This window comes from Callorhinus ursinus, unplaced genomic scaffold, assembly GCF_003265705.2.
Source record: "Callorhinus ursinus isolate GAN/ISIS: 27379988/994484 unplaced genomic scaffold, GSC_fseal_2.0 scaffold1, whole genome shotgun sequence".
NCBI lineage: Eukaryota > Metazoa > Chordata > Mammalia > Carnivora > Otariidae > Callorhinus > Callorhinus ursinus.
The window spans coordinates 79417163-79434601 of NW_027397063.1; the positions used below are offsets into that span (position 1 = coordinate 79417163).

The following is a 17439-nucleotide window of genomic DNA, read 5'->3' on the forward strand; positions in this document are numbered from 1 at the left end:
AGGCATAGGCATAGTGCAATACAGTCTCTTCAGCATTAAAAAAATAAAAATATAGTCAGTACATTGTTCAGAACCATGGATCAGTCAATATAAAAGAATTATTTAAAGAGCAAAGGAATACAGTAAATTTAGCTCATTTTGTTTTTTCAATTCAGGGACTCGGAGATGCCCTTAAAGTTCCTTTTCTCCTATATAACTTTGCTTCCAGAACACTTGCTTCCTAACAGCCCAGTCTGCGTCTCATAAGGAATTTGTGGCTAGCTACTAGAAATGGCTGAATATTATAGATTGGGGGTGGGGCATGGGAGTATTTCGTTACTTATAAAGTCAATTTTGTTGCCTCCTTTGTTAGTGCATCCTTCGATTCTACTGTTAGATTATGGGACGTAGACCGAGGAATTTGCATCCATACTTTGACAAAACACCAAGAGCCTGTGTACAGTGTGGCTTTCAGTCCTGATGGCAGGTACCTGGCAAGTGGTTCTTTTGATAAATGTGTGCACATCTGGAACACACAGGTATGTCTTAGTTATTTAAATCATCACCTGCTTTCATAGTTACTGAGAAGCACTTGCCTATATAAATTGTCTTTTCTCTTTTGGTTGTCATTCCTTTTATGACATTAGTTCAATCCTTAGTTTTTAAATGAGTACTTTTTTTTGAATTTACAAAGACTGAAGCCAGTTGAAGTTATATTTTCCTAATGTAGACCAGAATTTAGAAATAAATAAATTTAGATTCTTGTTTTATTTTTTTTTCAAGTTTGCTGACCTAAAATATGAGAGTTTAAGATGCATGTTTAGATAAATGATATAGTTTCTTTATTTTCTGGAAGACTTGTTTTTGAAGGAGCTATATATGAACAATTAATAAAATGTACTTAAAGGACAAGATTTTATGGCTGAACACAGTGATTTATCAGGAATAAACTTAAAAAAACTATACTACCTTTGTAGGGACAGTAGTATAGAGAGATCCTTTCCTAAAAATGGAGAAAACAGCCAGTTGCTGTAACTTGTTTCATCTTCTCACCTGTTTAGTGTTTATGCTCCACGTACTGTTTTTTTAATAGCAGTCGCTTGACTCCCCCAGCCCATCAGTGATCACTTCTTAGGTGGTCGTAGTACACCCATAATCAGTTACTGTGAGCTCTTTCTTTTTGTGTAGCTGATCATCATAGTTGGTCAGACTGTTCTGCATAAATCATCATTTTCAAGTATCATTCAAATGGTACCCCCTAAACACTGAAAAGGTATCCACTGGGAAGTCTTAGAGCGCCCATTTTCTTCTTGATCCCCTTACAAGTAACTATTAACTTCTTTCATTCTTCCTGACACATTTTTTGTGAATAGAATTACTAACATTCTGTCATTTTTATACTCAACTGTTTTATTTTTTAATTTATATTTTTAAACCCCTTGGAATTGATTTTTATATGTATAATCTGAGGTAGAGATCTAATTTTATGTTTCTAATGGATAGCCATTTGTTTCAACCCTATTTACCCCTTTGCTGTCTCATAATGCCACTTCTTTCATATACCACATTGTTATTGTGGTTTATTTATGGATTCTCTTGTACCACATTGATAGACATTTGTATGTACCTGCATCATTAGCATAGTTTTAATAACTAACTGTGTAGATCCCCCCTCATTAAGTCTTTCTTCTCCCTTCATTAAAGCTTTAAATTTTTTTATGAAGATCTTTTTTCTTAATTTACTCTGAAGTGCCTTATGAATATTATTGTTAGCCACGAATGACGTCTTTTTAAAAATATATTCCTTTTACTTACTGGTTGTTGCTTGCGTTTGGAACATTACAACTTTTGGCATATTGAAACTGAATCCATCCACCTCTCTGAGCTCTCTTACTAGTTTTAATAGTTTAGGTTTCCCCTTGACTTCCCTTTTATCTTTTTATTATGATTGAATAGCAGAGACTTTCTAAATAATCTATAGATAATCTGCCTGTTGTCTACATTTTCAGTCACTTATTTACTCCCTTTGGGTATAGAAATGTAGAATTCTAATGGAGGATACTGGTAGGCTCTTAGGGGCATTTGAGCAACTATCCATGCTATTTAGGTGTAACACTATTGTGTTATCAAAAAATAATCATTTTACTTTTTTAAGTTTGAAAATCGTAAGATGCATCTAGTGAGTTTTTAGTGCAGTCATTGTCTTTTTGTCGTATATAAATCTAGTTTTTTCTTTCCTCATTTGGATTATCATCCATATGATATGTTACCTAAGCATTTCACAGGTCAGTTGTTGAAGTCTGGTCTGAACATATATATACAGATTCGAGTAGTGCTGTTAATCCATTGAGTTTTGTTAATGTTATAGCTCTAGCTTGTTGACCCCATGCTATTTTGGTTCTTTAGTTATAGCCTCATTTGAGCTTAGAAATTGGTAAGTGCTTTGGAAAGAAAGTTGGTTTTTTAAAACCCCAGAGCTTACTGTCCTGTAGATTTTTACTTTCCTATACATCAACAGATTTTAGATTTTTGTTGGTGCCACTCCTTTCTCCTAATTAACCATGGAAATACACTCAACAACCCACTATACTCACACTTTCATTAATCTTTTAAATTGTAAGAAACTTTAGGTAGGGTGAAGAAAACAGTTGAACCTTTCTGATGTGATCATCTGTAGCAATGCACCTATGGTTTCTGCAGTATTAGTGGAATGGCTTTGAAGAGGAAAGCAAGGGAAAAGAGAGTTCTGGCTTAGTAATTAAATTAGGATTGGCTGTCTGAGGAGGTATTTACAAGGTACATGTCTTATGCCATGTTGTTTTTAGGTAGATCTGCTACTTCTAGTTTGACCTTTTTAGGTTATCATAAAGCTGAGAGATACTTCTCTGCCCTGTCAGGGCAGAAAACCAGAAGCATATTTTTCATTGTTTTCCAGTTTCTCACCATGGAGCCTCTGATCTTTGCCCTGTTTAATGACTGGTTTCCTAGGAGAATATGTTTTTTAACTGAGTTTTAATTATTCAGAGAGTAGCTGAATAATTTTGGTTTCTTTTTTTTTTTATCTCCTCTAGGGGCTTCTCAGTAAATATAGAGTAACTAACAGACTTACACTGGAATTGTCTTTACTAGTTTTATTGTACTTTCTAAGATATTTTATCAAAGAAATTCTGACTTCATTTTGTCTCTCTATATGTTAGCCAAACTCATGCATCCTTCAACAACAACAAATTTATTTCAAGTCATACACTGAATGTTTGACTCCATTGTTAACTGTATCAAAGAGGCCAAAGATATCTTAGCTAAGAATGATTATCAATACTGGAGAAACTGAGTGTGTGTGTGTGTGTGTGTGTGTGTGTGTGTGTGTGTGTGTGTGTGAGAGAGAGAGAGAGAGAGAGAGAGAGAGAGAGATCTGTTGAGAGCAGGCAAGTGTTATTTATCATTTTATAGAAGGATCATCATCGCATTTCTAGTGTTTGAAAACTTGTAATTTATTTTGGAGTCAAAGCTAAATTCCATCTCTGATTGCTAGAAATAATGCCATACAGTATTTTACCTCAATAATTTGGATTTCTAATAATATATGTTCCCATTTTTAAGAATCTGTGTTTTCATTTTTAGACAGGTGCTCTAGTTCACAGCTATAGGGGAACAGGTGGAATTTTTGAAGTTTGCTGGAATGCAGCAGGAGACAAAGTTGGAGCCAGTGCGTCAGATGGTTCAGTAAGTAGAATGAAGTGTTTCCAAGGGGGTGGGTGTGTAAGTGTAGTAAATAAATGTGGCTTATTGTGGTTGCGACTACAAAAGTCTTCTTTTCAAAATACATATTATGGCATTGATCTTCTTTACTGGACGTTGTATATTTTTCATGTTTATTTCATTGAAATAATGTAAAAAAAAATATAGGCTGTGTTTGCCAAAAGAGTATCTTCCTAACCAAGAAATGGTTATTTTTAATGTAAACCTCTGTTAATGAAATTGAGTGTAGAACAGTACCACTCTGAGAGAGATTAGAATTTTTAATGCCTATTTCTACCTTGTCTTCCTTGCAGAAGAGTGTTGGTGGCCCAGGGCAGGGGGAGTAGAGGCAGTTGAGTCCTGCATTGAGGAATGTGTGATACTGAGAGACTTTCAGGATGAGGTTGGCCAACTCTTTATAGAAATCCTAGTTTTGGCTTCCAAAGCTCTGAAGGCAAAGGGAAAATGGAGAGGGTGTTAGCCATTTAGCTGTTTTCTGAATAATCTGAGGTCTCTTTCATGTAGGCCCAAAAGCTAGGAAAATGGTCTATGTTGAGCATATTTTTTTCTATTTTTTAATTAATGGAGAGTAGATCTTCAGAATTTTAGCCATGGTTCTTTATAGTGTTAGCCCATAGTGGTTTCCTCCATCTCTTGGATGATTTGTCTGATTTCTGTTGGTTAAGTGCCCAGTGTCATGATTCTTGTTGCTTTACCAGTTTCGTGAACTAGAAAGTAAAAATAGATTTCAAACTGTACTATAGAAACGTTAAGCTAAAAATGTACAATGAAATTCTTAACACACCGGTTGATTATTTTAATTTCTTACAGGTTTGTGTATTAGACCTTCGGAAATAGCGCTACTAGTTGGAAGCCATGGACCGACTATGAATGTGTACATAGCCAAAATGACTGTCCCTGACCCATGTACTGCTATAGTCCCACTTGAACCATGGCCAGTCCACTACAGCCAAATCTAAAAGAAATATATACATACAGTGTATATAAACAAAATTGCACCCTGAAGATGACAGAATTTTTGTCACAGCTTGTGAATTCTGTTCACCAAGTGCTGGAATCTAATCTGCTGTGCCCCTAAAATAGCATTTAGAAGTTTTGGATATGAAAAACAGAAGAGAGAAAGAAATATGCGTTATAAAAGCAGCCCATATGTGTACCAGTTTTTGGATACTAATGACAGCCTTGTTTCTCCCCTTTGAATCAGAAGACACCATGGATTATATTCTTTTTTCCCTTCAGTAGTTGAGCAGTTTGTATGTACAGAGAAAATGGACTTACAAAAACTCGCAGCAGTAGTTTGTTCTTGCTTTTAAACTTTGTTTTTGGTTTAGTTTATGGATGCATGAAGTAAGGGAGTGAATCAGTTTCTTGTTTATATTTTTTTCACCTTTTAAACAAAAAATTCTTAAAAATATTTTAATGCATTCTTTTGAAGAGATAGATGTTTGGTACATTTTATGGCTCCCAGAGCATATATTCAGTTGGTGCATGTTGTGGAAGGGGGAATTGGAAATTGAATGAAAACTATATGGCTTTTGGTCATGTCAATCTGTAAGACACATCAGTAAAAGGATATTATGCTCTGTTTTTTTTTTGTTTGTTTTTTTGTTTTTTTGTTTTTGTTTTCTTTTTTGGTGATGTGGCTTAAATGCAATAGTTTCTTTTTTGGGACATATTTCTGCCAATTAAAGACTAGAAGGGCACAATTTTTTTTTTTTTTTAATACCATAGAGAAGATGCATAAAAAAAAAATCTTCTGATGTTTTGTAGCCATAACTAAATTATGGTTAAAATGTGCACTATTGTGAAAAGGAGCAAAGTAGGTTTGGGGTTTTTTTTGTTGTTGTTTGTTTATTTGTTTGTTTTGCTTTGTTTTTTAAGAGATTAAAATGTTTCTGGATAAGGATTAGCTTCTCAAAGTGTGTCCATCATTCTGTGTAGAAGCTTAAATATGTAATGTAACCAAACTCCAGTATTAAAAATCTCTCATGTTGTTTTTCTTTATACAAAGCAAGATAACGGCATATAACACTGCCATTACATGGCAAAATGTTTGCTACCTTAGTTTAAAAACAATCTTTAAAACAAAAGACTTGCTTCAAGGTGTTTTTAAATAGCAGTGATTCAGAATTAAAAAAAAAAAAAAGTATAATTGCACTAAGCTCCCTGCTGCTCTGATTCTGCGTTCGTGGTACTTGTGACTACATTTTTTTCAAATATGGATAGATTAAGCTGCTATTTTTTTTTTCTCAGTAATCACTACTATATCATGTCTTTTACTCTGTTTATAATATCAAGTATTTTCTGAAAGATACAGGTATCAGAGCAAACCTCTTCTTGTGTTCACGCAACTAAAAGCTAAAATACACAGAATTTGCAAATGATAGCATGGGGCTGTGTTTATACGTGTGACTAACGGGGTTTGTCATGATTAATGTAAGTATCCACAAGTGTCCATTTTGAAGAGAATAGTCAGATTTATATCTCAAAGATTTTAATTAAGGAGTTGCTTATTATTAAGCTTAGCAAATTTATAACACTATTTCCGTCACTAATTGTTTTGAGGCCTTTACTACTAAAATTTTAACCTGTGTTCTAAGTGGAAGTAGAAAGCGATTTAACCCAAGTAACGCAGCTTTGATTTTCAGTATTTGTTGTTTTACTACATCACAAAACAGCATTGATTGAAGCAAGTCTTGGTTTTACTAAGGTAGGATAGCATTTGCTATTGGTAAAGAGAATAAATACACTTAATTTCACAATACATTGTTCTATGTACCCCAGTTATTGTTAGTGGGGACTATGATACTGTAATAATCTTTTTTAAGACTTCCATGCAGAGAGGCAGTCATTCATGATGGTTTGTGCCAGCTGGTTTTGGGGTTTGGGATCACATTATAGATACTTAGAACTATTACCCTGTGACTTACGTAGGAAACCTAACATGCTGAGTATCTGGCACTTGAAATCCTGCTTTTATTGCTAGAGGTCCACATCTGTGGTTGACCTCTGTTGTTGTTTAAAAAAAAAAAAATAAATAAAAATTTAAAAATCTGTGCAATAATTTTTAAATGTGCTCCCAGGAATAGACACAAATGTTTTGAGTAGGTTTAAGCTGCATTTTCCTTTAGTGATGCATCTGTCAATTGCACTGAATTTAAATCTGAAAGTCAGAGGTGATTACTGATAGTACTTTTGTATTTTGATATGGACAGTTTATTCATTTGCATACAGTTATTGACCCCCCCCCCCAGCTGATTAAGAGATAGTCAAGAAGTTCAGTATAGCTGCCAGAGCAGACAGCTACATTTTGATGGTATTGTCACCTTTTCTTCCTTTCGTTCTTTTTTTTTTTTTTTTTTTAATATTTAGCTATTTCACGTAAGCATAGTAGCCACAATAGGACGTATAAAAGATTATAAACACAGAGCTTTATTACCCTGAAGTCTTGGGTCTCTTAAGTACAGACCTTCCCGGGAGGGCACCCACTCTGTGGGCTTGGGTTCTCTGTGCGCATGCAGTTGCCCGTTTTTGCTGCTGTCCTGACGTCATCACTGCCTGCTGATGTGCCACGATGCTGCCCCCACGGACGACAGTAAGACTGCCTCTGATGTGAGCAGCAGCTTGACTGTAAGAGACCACGTTTCACGGCCTGCATAATTCTGTATTTGAGGTTCTCGGCTCGTTTTTCCTTCCTTTTTTTTCTGAGCGCTTACTCCTGAAGATCAACTGATTGCAGTGGATTTTCCGTGGTGTTCATTGTGTATCGTTGTATAAGCCGCTGTACGAAACTTACAAGGAAAAACAGAAAGGAAAACTTGCATGAACAGAGTACTCACTGATTAAGGTAGAATAAAGAAAGAGCAGCTGTTGCTCTTACACCTCATCCAGGAATAGCCTCTTTTCTTCTCCATGTAGGAAATCCCATACGTTCTTGTATCTGTTCCACCCCCCGTTTCTGTCACTGGTCAGGTACCATCATTGACTTTCAAACGACTTTTAGAAGTGGTGACTTTTAATTTCCTAATAGATTTTAGAGTATATCGAATTCTGTTTTAATTAATAATTCTCTAGGTAAGTATGTTTTAGGATTAAACACCTTTTACAGATACTGAAAGTGCCTCCTTTTGTGGTGTAAAAAACAAATTATGGTGCAAAAAGTAATTATTAGATTGAATTACATGAAGGTTTTTTGCTTTTTGACATATAAAAATGTCAAGAGAAAGGCCAAAGATTTGTACTTTTTCACTTATAAAGCACTCCTTTTTTCCTTAGACTTCTTTCTGTCAAATTAGATTTAATGAGAGAGTACTATTTTTAAGGAGCTATCTGTTTATGTAGAATGATTTTGTTAAGAGTAATGTAAACTATTATTGCATAGAGGCCTGAAGAGGAGTATGCATTTTTGCTATTTAAAGGAATCACAAATGATTGTCCTTATGTGAGCAAAAATGTTAAATTTTACTAGGTAAGCAGAAAAATAAGTCTCAAATGCAGTGCTGTTTACTCTCTTCAAAACCGTTTTCATCATCTTAAGCACATTGTACATTTCTATAGAACCTGCATTTACTCTCACATGCTAAGGGTGGTGCTTGCGTTTGGTGAATTACTGTTGACTGTTTCCACAGAAATTCTATTTCAGTGGACCAACATTGTGGCATGGCAGCAAATGCCAACATTTTGGGGAATAGCAGCAAATCTACAAGAGACCCTGGTTGGTTTTTTTTGTTTGTTTTTGTTTGTTTTTCCTTCTGAATCAGCAGGGATGGAAGGAGGGTGGTAGGGAAGTTATGAATTAACTCCTTCCGGTAGTAGCTCTGAAGTATCACATTCAATATCAAATTTTTTTAACATGATTCTAGTTAAATGTAGAAGAGAGAGAAAAAAAGAGGAAGTGTTCACTTTTTTAATACACTGATTTAGAAATTTGATGTCTTATATCAGTAGTTCTCAAGTATTAATAGCATTCTTTTATTTCTGCCTTTACGTTGACAGTGTTGAAGCAGGGTGAATAACTAGGGCATCTTTTTCTTTCCTAGTAAACGGTTTTACATGTTTTCTTTGGAGTTTCTGCATAAGTTCAAGAAAACATTCTGCATGTTGTATCTAAGTCCGATGTACTTATCCATCTCATTAAAAGCAAACACAGACTGCATTTTGTGGCTCTGTGACCCCTAAATACAGAAGCAATTTTCTTCTTTCCTGACTTTGACATTGTAGCTATGATGTTCTCATTTTGATTTTGGCAAATCCTTTGGGTCTAATTCTGTGAGCCTACCTATAGCACTGGATTAAAATGTCTGCATCATTTCTTTAGTTATCCAGTTAACTTTAAAACTGTTGTAAAAGTGTAAACCAGCCCATGACAGTTTTTTGTACGTGTTAAAGAACGTTCTTGTTCAGTTTTCATGATTCTTGTGTAAGGAAGACTGATCCAGATGTTCTCTGCTGTCCTGGACCATGTTAATTACACTCACGATGTACTTTGGTTCCACATCACAATGATTTGTCCCCAATGACCCTTTTATCCTTTCTAGGCACATTTTTGTTGTTGTTGTTGTTGCGGTTTCCCTTTGCATTGTATTGCTTTGACAACTGTAATTTGAATCAGATCTGAAAGAGGTCCAGAATAAAATATATTTTGATATTATGTTGGCTGTGTACATATATGAAACCTTTGATATCTATGTAGTTTGTATAGACTATTTACTGGTCAAGTAAAGAGAGGGATGCTATTTCTTGTTTACAATTTCTTGTTTACATTTTAATTGCATTTACTCCTCCAATGTTCTATTGTAGAATAAACTTTTTTTGCTCTGAGTTAGCCTTCATGACATACAGCATGTCTATTCTCTCCCACACTGGTGTTTAATCAGTTGTAACAACTGCCATCAGAACCCAAACCACTGTTTTCCATAAGTGTGTTGTTTTCTAAGATAGATACTTTAAAGTAAGCCCGTAGATAAAATCACAAATTTTACTATTTTATTACTTCTCACAGGAGATGAGATTTTTTAAATGAAGGGATTATTTACTATTTTTATTAAAGAAGAATAGAGCATTTAATCAGCTAAGAAGTAACAATCACTTTTGAATTATTTTGGAAAATAATGCTGTATTTAAAGGACATTGTTTTCACGTAAACTAAAAGAGACTTCAGATTCGAGTTGAGCCCAAAACCGTGTGTATATATATGTTGCTGAAGTTTTTAGGGCAGGACTCTCAACTTCCTTAGTGACATTTTTTTCTTCATATAAACCTATTCTAATTTAATAGTTTTCTTCCTTAGCTGGTTGCTTATGTTGCTGATAAACCTTATAATCTTTGAAGAACGATACCAGGCACCTTCTGGTTTTAATTAATCCCAGCTCTTAAGAGTTACTTAGAGACATTTTAAAAGAATCATTGAGCACATTTTTTGTTTTCTTGGTTTTTGTTTTTTTTGTTTCGTTTTGTTTTTTAAACTTACATTCTTAGGTCTTCTGCCTTTCCCTTTCATTTCCTTAAGCGGAAACACAGGCATAGACTTGTCATGTTTTATTAAATGATAAGTTTTTACAGTTGCTAGAACTGTCTGACAGTCTTTCATTTTCAAAGGGTTAACTTTTATTGCATGGCATAGATTAATAATAGTCTGCATTTTCCACTTTCAGAAAGTGTTGGACTACTAAGGATTATAATCCGTCTAAAGTTAAGGTAAAACCAAATCAGTTTCAGTAGTCATGGAAGGGGTTATTTTTAATTTCATAGTTCTTATACTTTGTAATAGATCAAATTTCTCACCTATTATACACAGCAGCAGATGAAAGTTTACTGTTTCCCCAATATATTCATTTGCGAAATGCAGTGGAGGAAAAGACACTATGGACAGTAGATTTATGGTGCTTTTCTCTGCTGTACCAAAGCTCTCTGTCAACAATGAAATGTTAACCCTATGCTACTTTTTCTGCATGTTTCTTCTTAAATGTCATATCTTAATGCTTATTTGTCCTAACATGTAATATTTTTGTATTAAATTTTTTAGGAGTTCCTTGTAATTTCTTTATAATTTAAAATATATTAAACACAAAGTGTTTAGTAAAGTACAGAAGACAATTATTAATGTTTCTTGGTTGTTGGGTTTGTATGATCACTTATGCAAACAGTTCACATCTTAAGAACTAGAACTAGGATCAGTGGGATGGATCTACACAGAAAAAGGTAATACGATTCTTTTTTTTAAGTTCGTGTGTTATACTAATCCAGTGTCAGAATGGGCTGCTTTAAGAGATACTGCACTACCAGAAATACCAAAAGCGTACTTTGGAGGGCCACTGGGCCTGACTACTAAAGAGGAATTAAAGCACTGAGGGAGTACCTCAAGTAGTCAAACTGTTGCATTAAAACCAGTCACACTGAACTCAGTCTGAGACATTTGAAAGCATCAGCTGTCAGAATCTCATAAATTCAAAGTAAAGGAATTTGAAAAATCTACACATTGTCCGGTCCTCCTCCACATAAGCTCTTATTGACTCAATTTACATACGCTACTTGACCAGGTTCATTATCTAATTCTCCAATTTGGGTACCTGAGGAGCAGTATACCTCAGTAGAGGGTAAGGAATAGCACATTTAGCATGGATATCATCATAAAGGCCTAGAGTCATCAGATAATTCAGATGAAGTTTAATAGCACATACAAATGTAGCTATGTAGTACGTTTTAAAATATTTCCATTTAAGTGGATAAAATATTTTAGTGTATGCAAATAAACTGAAGTATGAAGTTGTGCAAATGTGGTGTTGGAGGAAATGATGTCTTATGATAAATCCAGACTAAATTAGAGGTAAGTAAACCTTTTAACAATGTTGATTAACCAGGAGTCCATTAAAACCCTTTTTTAAAATAAAATACTTGGCCCTACCCCAAACCTACTGGCTAATACAGCATAGGGATGTGTGCATTTTTTTATGCTTGTGTGTCATAGATAATGGGGGGGGGATGCTGGGGAAGGAAGGGGTTGTGTAACTGGCATACTGTATATTTATTATAAAACACATGCTTGTAAGGAAATTGAAATACACTCCCATTTCCATACTTGCAGCCGGTTCCTCAGTGGAAACCACTGTTAATATTTTGTCCTTGCAAACATTTTTAATACTCAAAAAAAATAAAAAACCCAAATGTAATTGTAGTTTTCACTGATTTCAAAAACTTTCTCACTGAAATCATCAGAGACTTTTGTCCCACCAGTGCAGGTACTTCCCTATGCTGCAGATGTAGAGTATACCATAGAGGATCTACGAGCATGAATTCCGCATGATGGCCTCGGTTGAATCCCAACTCCGCTGTGTAACTGTTTGACCTAAGGAGCTGTTTTCATCATTTTCCCATCTGTAAAATGGGATAGCACCTAGCTCATAGATTGGTTATAAAGATAAAAATTGTTACCATACCTAAGCCCTTAGAGAATTGTGCCTGGTTGTATCAAGTGCTCTATGTGATGCCATTATTTTGATTTTTAATGGTTGCATTATACACCATAATTTAGTCCCCTATAATGTAGATTTACTTCTTCAGTGTTTCCTATTATAAACAGGAGCGCAGTAAACAAATAGTTGTGTATCTGTAACAGATTGAACAGTTGATTCTGATGGACACACACTGGTTAAAAGGCACTTAGACTGTAAAACTCACCATCCACCCATTTTCTGCATTGACTGAGTCTTATTTCGAAAGGAGTCCCTTGAGAATTTGTACAAGGGAGATTTCTTGGGAAAAGTTTGTCTATTTACTGTGTGTATACAGGAGCAAGAGAATAATTTAGACCAATAAACAATCAGGTGACAGGAGTTAGCAGAATACTAGTTTTTAAGCCCATTTGACTAGTCATCAAACATTAGAGGGTATGACTAAGATTCTGTTAAACATGGAACATTTCTGCCATAGAGCCAAATATATAAATTAAATCCAATTATAAATGTCATGGAACTACCAGAATATTTAATGGCATCTACTAATAATATTGCTGGAAGCTAAATTCCTAGTCCATGTGTTAGAATAGCAGACATTCATTTTTTTCTAGGACTTAAAATGCCATCTTTATACATTTTACCTTCTTGAGTCTTAGGTCTTCTTTTAAGATTTTCTTCAGCGTATATGTATTTGTTGAATATCTAGAGTATGTCCCAGGAAGTGTGTTTACCACTGGATATACAATAGTGAGCAAGAGAAAAATAGGTTCTGCTCTTGTGAAGTATTAGGGAATTAGGTTGAAGAAGCACCTGAACTTGCTGCTACTCAAGGTAGTGTGTGTTGGTTTTTTTGGTTTTTTTTGTTTGTTTTTTTAAGATTTTACTTATTTGACAGCACAAGCAGAGGGAGTGGCAGGCAGAGGCAGAGGGAGAGGGAGAAGCAGGCTCCCTGCTGAACAAGGAGCCCTACGAGGGGCTAGATCCCAAGACCCTGGGATCATGACCTGAGCTGAAGACAGACGCTTCACCAACTGAGCCACCCAGGCGCCCCTCAAGGTAGTGTTTTTTATTTATTTTTTTATTTTTTTAAAGATTTTATTTATTTGAGAGAGAGAGAGAATGGGAGATAGCACGAGAGGGGAGAGGGTCAGAGGGAGAAGCAGACTCCCTGCTGAGCAGGGAGCCCGATGCCGGACTCGATCCCGGGACTCCAGGATCATGACCTGAGCCGAAGGCAGTCGCCCAACCAACTGAGCCCCCCAGGCGCCCAAGGTAGTGTGTTTTAAATGGCAGGGAGTACCTAATACTTTGGGCTGTTGACCCCCTAGACTAGGAGAGCTTACCTGGCTATGTTTGTCCTAGAACACCCAATATGGCTGTGATCCACTTTGCACCTGTAATTACTTGTTATAGGTCACTCATGTAATAATTGCTATTATAATTTTAAATAGTCTGTATTTTCACCGCCGCTTATTACTTTAAACGTTGTCCTTCCTTACCATGAAAGGCAGAGAAATGAAGCACTTTTTCCCTCCTCACTGCAAGAGGTTTGTTACGATTTTCACTTGTTAAAAATGGACATCTTACTTCCATTAACAACAGGAACTCATAAATGTTGGAAACTTGTGCCAGTCACTGTATGTGTCTCTCAAAGCTCACCCCTGCTAGGTTTCCAAAGGCATTTACACAAGAAACCGTACATGAATCAAAGTACCTCTTCATTAATAGCTACACGAGCTATTCCTACCAACCAGTTAGCTCTCAAGAGAAGCTGGTTTGGAGTTTGTGGTTTAGGGCTTTGCTACTCAAAAGAGCCTAGCAGTCTCACCTGGAAACTTCTTAGAAGTCATTTCAAATTCCACACAGGGTCCTAATGAATTGGCAGCTGTAATGTAACAGGATCCTCCAGGTAAATTGTATGCACATGAAAGTTTGAAAAGAAGTATTTTAGGGTCCAAGTCAAAATGGAAGATTTTGTACCACGTCTCCCTTCCCCACATCTCTCCTGAATTCCCTGAGCAACATACCTTGAGATCCCATAACATAATTGCTGGTTGTGGTAGAAGTAGAGGAAAGGAGGAAGAGGTACTTCCTCCAAAAGATACTCAGACGCAGCTTACTGATTAAGACATTAGTAAAATGCTTGGTTATTAAAGGGTTCTCATAAAACAGTAATCCTGCCAATCTTAACATCACAGTATCTCGGGCTCTGACCGATCAAATTAACTGGGTGAGCATGGCCAAAGTACCCACTGTCTGTGCCCTTAATGTTGAAGTGGGAATAACAGTTACCTGCCCCAGGTTGTAAGAATTAAGGAGGTGATGCATAGTTTTTTTTTTTTTTTAAAGATTTTATTTATTTATTTGACAGAGAGAGACACAGCGAGAGAGGGAACACAAACGGGGGGAGTGGGAGAGGGAGAAGCAGGCTTCCCGCGGAGCAGGGAGCCCGGTGCGGGGCTCGATCCCAGGACCCTGGGATCATGACCCGAGCTGAAGGCAGTTGCTTAACAACTGAGCCACCCAGGCGCCCCCTGATGCATAGTTTTTATAGCACCATGCCCAGCACATAGGAAGGCATGAGAATAAGTATAACCATTTTTGGTTCCTGGTGGTGATGCTGCTAGAGGATGCTAGGATGATGTGAGGAGCAGAAGTTCCCAACCCCTCATGCTGAGATTTACACAGTTTCCATTGTCTTCTTTAGCCACAGCCGTTTACACTCCGTTTTATTCTGTGGTAAGTTCAGTTCTTGGTTTGAGACCAGGGTTCTTCACTGCTGAGGCCTTTATTTGGATCTGTTCTTTAATTGGATGGATTTTATCTTCAACTATGGCCAGCGAGTTCTCTCTTGAACTCTTGCACGTTTGAAAATTGTGCTCTCTCAAACACACAAAACGAATACTGGGTACATTGTTCTTGCATCACATTTTCTCCTATCTCTGTTGATCAGCATTAAAGTGTAAGTCCAGACCTCCCAGGAGGAGAACAAGTGGTAGTCTATCCAAGACGTACTAAATCAGAACGCTTATGGAGTGAGGGTCCGTAGTGCTCTCCAGAAGCTTCTAATTCCCACTAAAACTAGAGAACCACTGAGGTGGCGCTCCACCATCTTCTAGCAGTCACTGCTGCTGGGCTGAAGGCCAAGGCCAACATGGTTTTGCCTCCTTACAGGTTATGTTTTTATACCTGGATTTCCAAGGATTCTTTGCCCTTGAAACTCAGTAACTTCTCACGATATGCCTAGGTATTAATCACTTCCGAATCTGCCCTAGAACATGGCAAACCCTAGTAAACACAATAGCCACATATTCACATTTTCCTTTACTTTGAAAAAAAAAACCTTACTAGAATTTTGAATATATCTCATTCATATTTTGTGGAGCCTTGCTACAGGCCCGACTGAAATCTGTAACCACGACTCTCCAGCAGCACCAATCGATGCCATCGTGTGACTCCTCTAGTTCTCAGTAGGCCCAGGAAGATGGATATCTTAGGAGGTGACCAGACTAACAGCACCAAGGAGCATTGAACAAGCGCACATTTTGCTAGAGGATTAGCACTCCCAAGTACTTCTAGAACATGGGGCCCTGTAGTCAGGACATACCTGGGACAGGTGTGGGTGACACTTGTAAGGAAGTTCAGGTTTCTGGTATCTGAGAAGGTTTCCATGTGTCTGGAAGGAACCATCACTACCTTTAAGGTAGCTGGAGTAAGTATGCCTGGCATGGAGGCTTCCAGGGAGAGATTTAACAGCTCTCCTGCAATGAGGGGACCTCTGAACAGGTCGGAGAGTTAACGGTTGCTCCGAGTTGTCCATGGGAATGTGTGGCAATGCCCAGGAGGAGGCGGGCTGTGGAATCCAGGCTAAATGGCCGGACGCATCGGTGTTCTGATTAGCAGTTGTGGCTTTAAGGAGCTGAGGAGGCTCGAGCTCTGTTCAGTCACATTCTTGTCTGGCCATATTTGAAACAAAGGCATGTACCTCCTGTAAGGTTTCCTCTCCCTTTGACTCACCGAATTGCCTCTTCCTGGAATGCCTTCTCCCCTTCCTCATTTGTCTAATTCTTGTTTTTAGATTCCACCAAGCCAAGTGCTTCCAGGAAGCCAAGCCTCCCACCTGTTCATTGCTCACTTCCTTCTGCCCCTGCCTCCACTTGGAGGGGCTCAGGTGCCCCTTCCACTTTCTCAGCATTCTCTCCACAACGCTGGTTAGACAGTTGTTTTCTGTGCTCCTCCTTACGTTGAATTCCTGAAAGGCAAACCTGGCTACTGTACTTCTCTCTGCATACCCAGAGCCTAGAACAGTGCCTGGAAAATAGTAGCTTTTCGGTTAATTTGAGGTGTTGACAAGAGTGGGAAGTCACTCCCAGTGAAGGTGACATACCCGAGTGAAAAAAGCACCACACTCTTCTTGTGGATTCATGACCTTGAACAAGTTACTTCACATCTGAACACCGATTTTGTTATCTGTAAGAAACATCCATATAAGACATCTTGCTTTCAAGACGGTTATAAGGATTAGCAGTCCTATAAATCTTGTAGCACAGTGACTGGCCCAAGGTAGGCTTTCGTACATGGCATGATTATTGTTGCTATTTTTACTGTTACAAACGTGCCAGAAAAAAACATTTGTCTGACAGGATAATTTGTTGAAAATAATCGGTTGTAATTAGATTTACAAAGCACTGCTATTACGGACATGAATGTGGAAGTGGTTTATTGAACAAACTTATTTACAATTGTTATTTTGTTAGGTTGGAATATCTTAAAATACGCCATGGTTTTTTGCATGAAACCCAGTTGGGTGATAATGGTGATGTCTGTGTGATCAGCGCCCTTGTGTTACTTTATCAGCCTTTGTTTATGTCTTGTCCTTAGTCTCTACCACATTTTTCTTTTTCTGCATTGTCAAGAATTGGAAAGTACACTTTTAAAAGCAACTCTGTGCCAAACATCCATTTTGTGATCTATTATTTATAGAAAAACATCAGAAAACACATCAATATTAAGAACCGATTTTCTAAAGACATAGCGTTTCACATTTCACTTTCTTTTGGCTTCCATTTCAATTATCTCACTTAGACTTCAATTTTGAAACAGTAATCAAGGTCAAAATAGCATTCTGCTTTTGAGTGGTCACATTTGTCTTTCAGACATAGACCTTTCCTTCTGTGTAATTTTTTTCCCCTTGTGGTAGTAATACATGCTCATTTTAGAAAATTTTAAAGTAAAAAATGCTGGGGTG

At 37.0% G+C, this 17439-nt stretch overlaps 1 protein-coding gene across 12 annotated transcripts in view; it reads left to right on the forward strand.

Annotated features, from left to right (window-relative positions):
- TBL1XR1 (TBL1X/Y related 1) overlaps positions 1 to 9388 on the forward strand; it is a 173331-nt gene extending 163943 nt beyond the window's left edge. For all 12 annotated transcript variants that reach the window (XM_025878598.1, XM_073897046.1, XM_025878604.2 and 9 more), the window contains 3 exons: positions 353 to 518; positions 3601 to 3702; positions 4549 to 9388. In XM_025878598.1, the coding sequence (XP_025734383.1) occupies positions 353 to 518; positions 3601 to 3702; positions 4549 to 4575 (295 nt within the window). In that variant the 3' untranslated portion in view covers positions 4576 to 9388. The remainder of the gene's footprint in view (positions 1 to 352; positions 519 to 3600; positions 3703 to 4548) is intronic.
- Positions 9389 to 17439: the final 8051 nt, after the last annotated feature.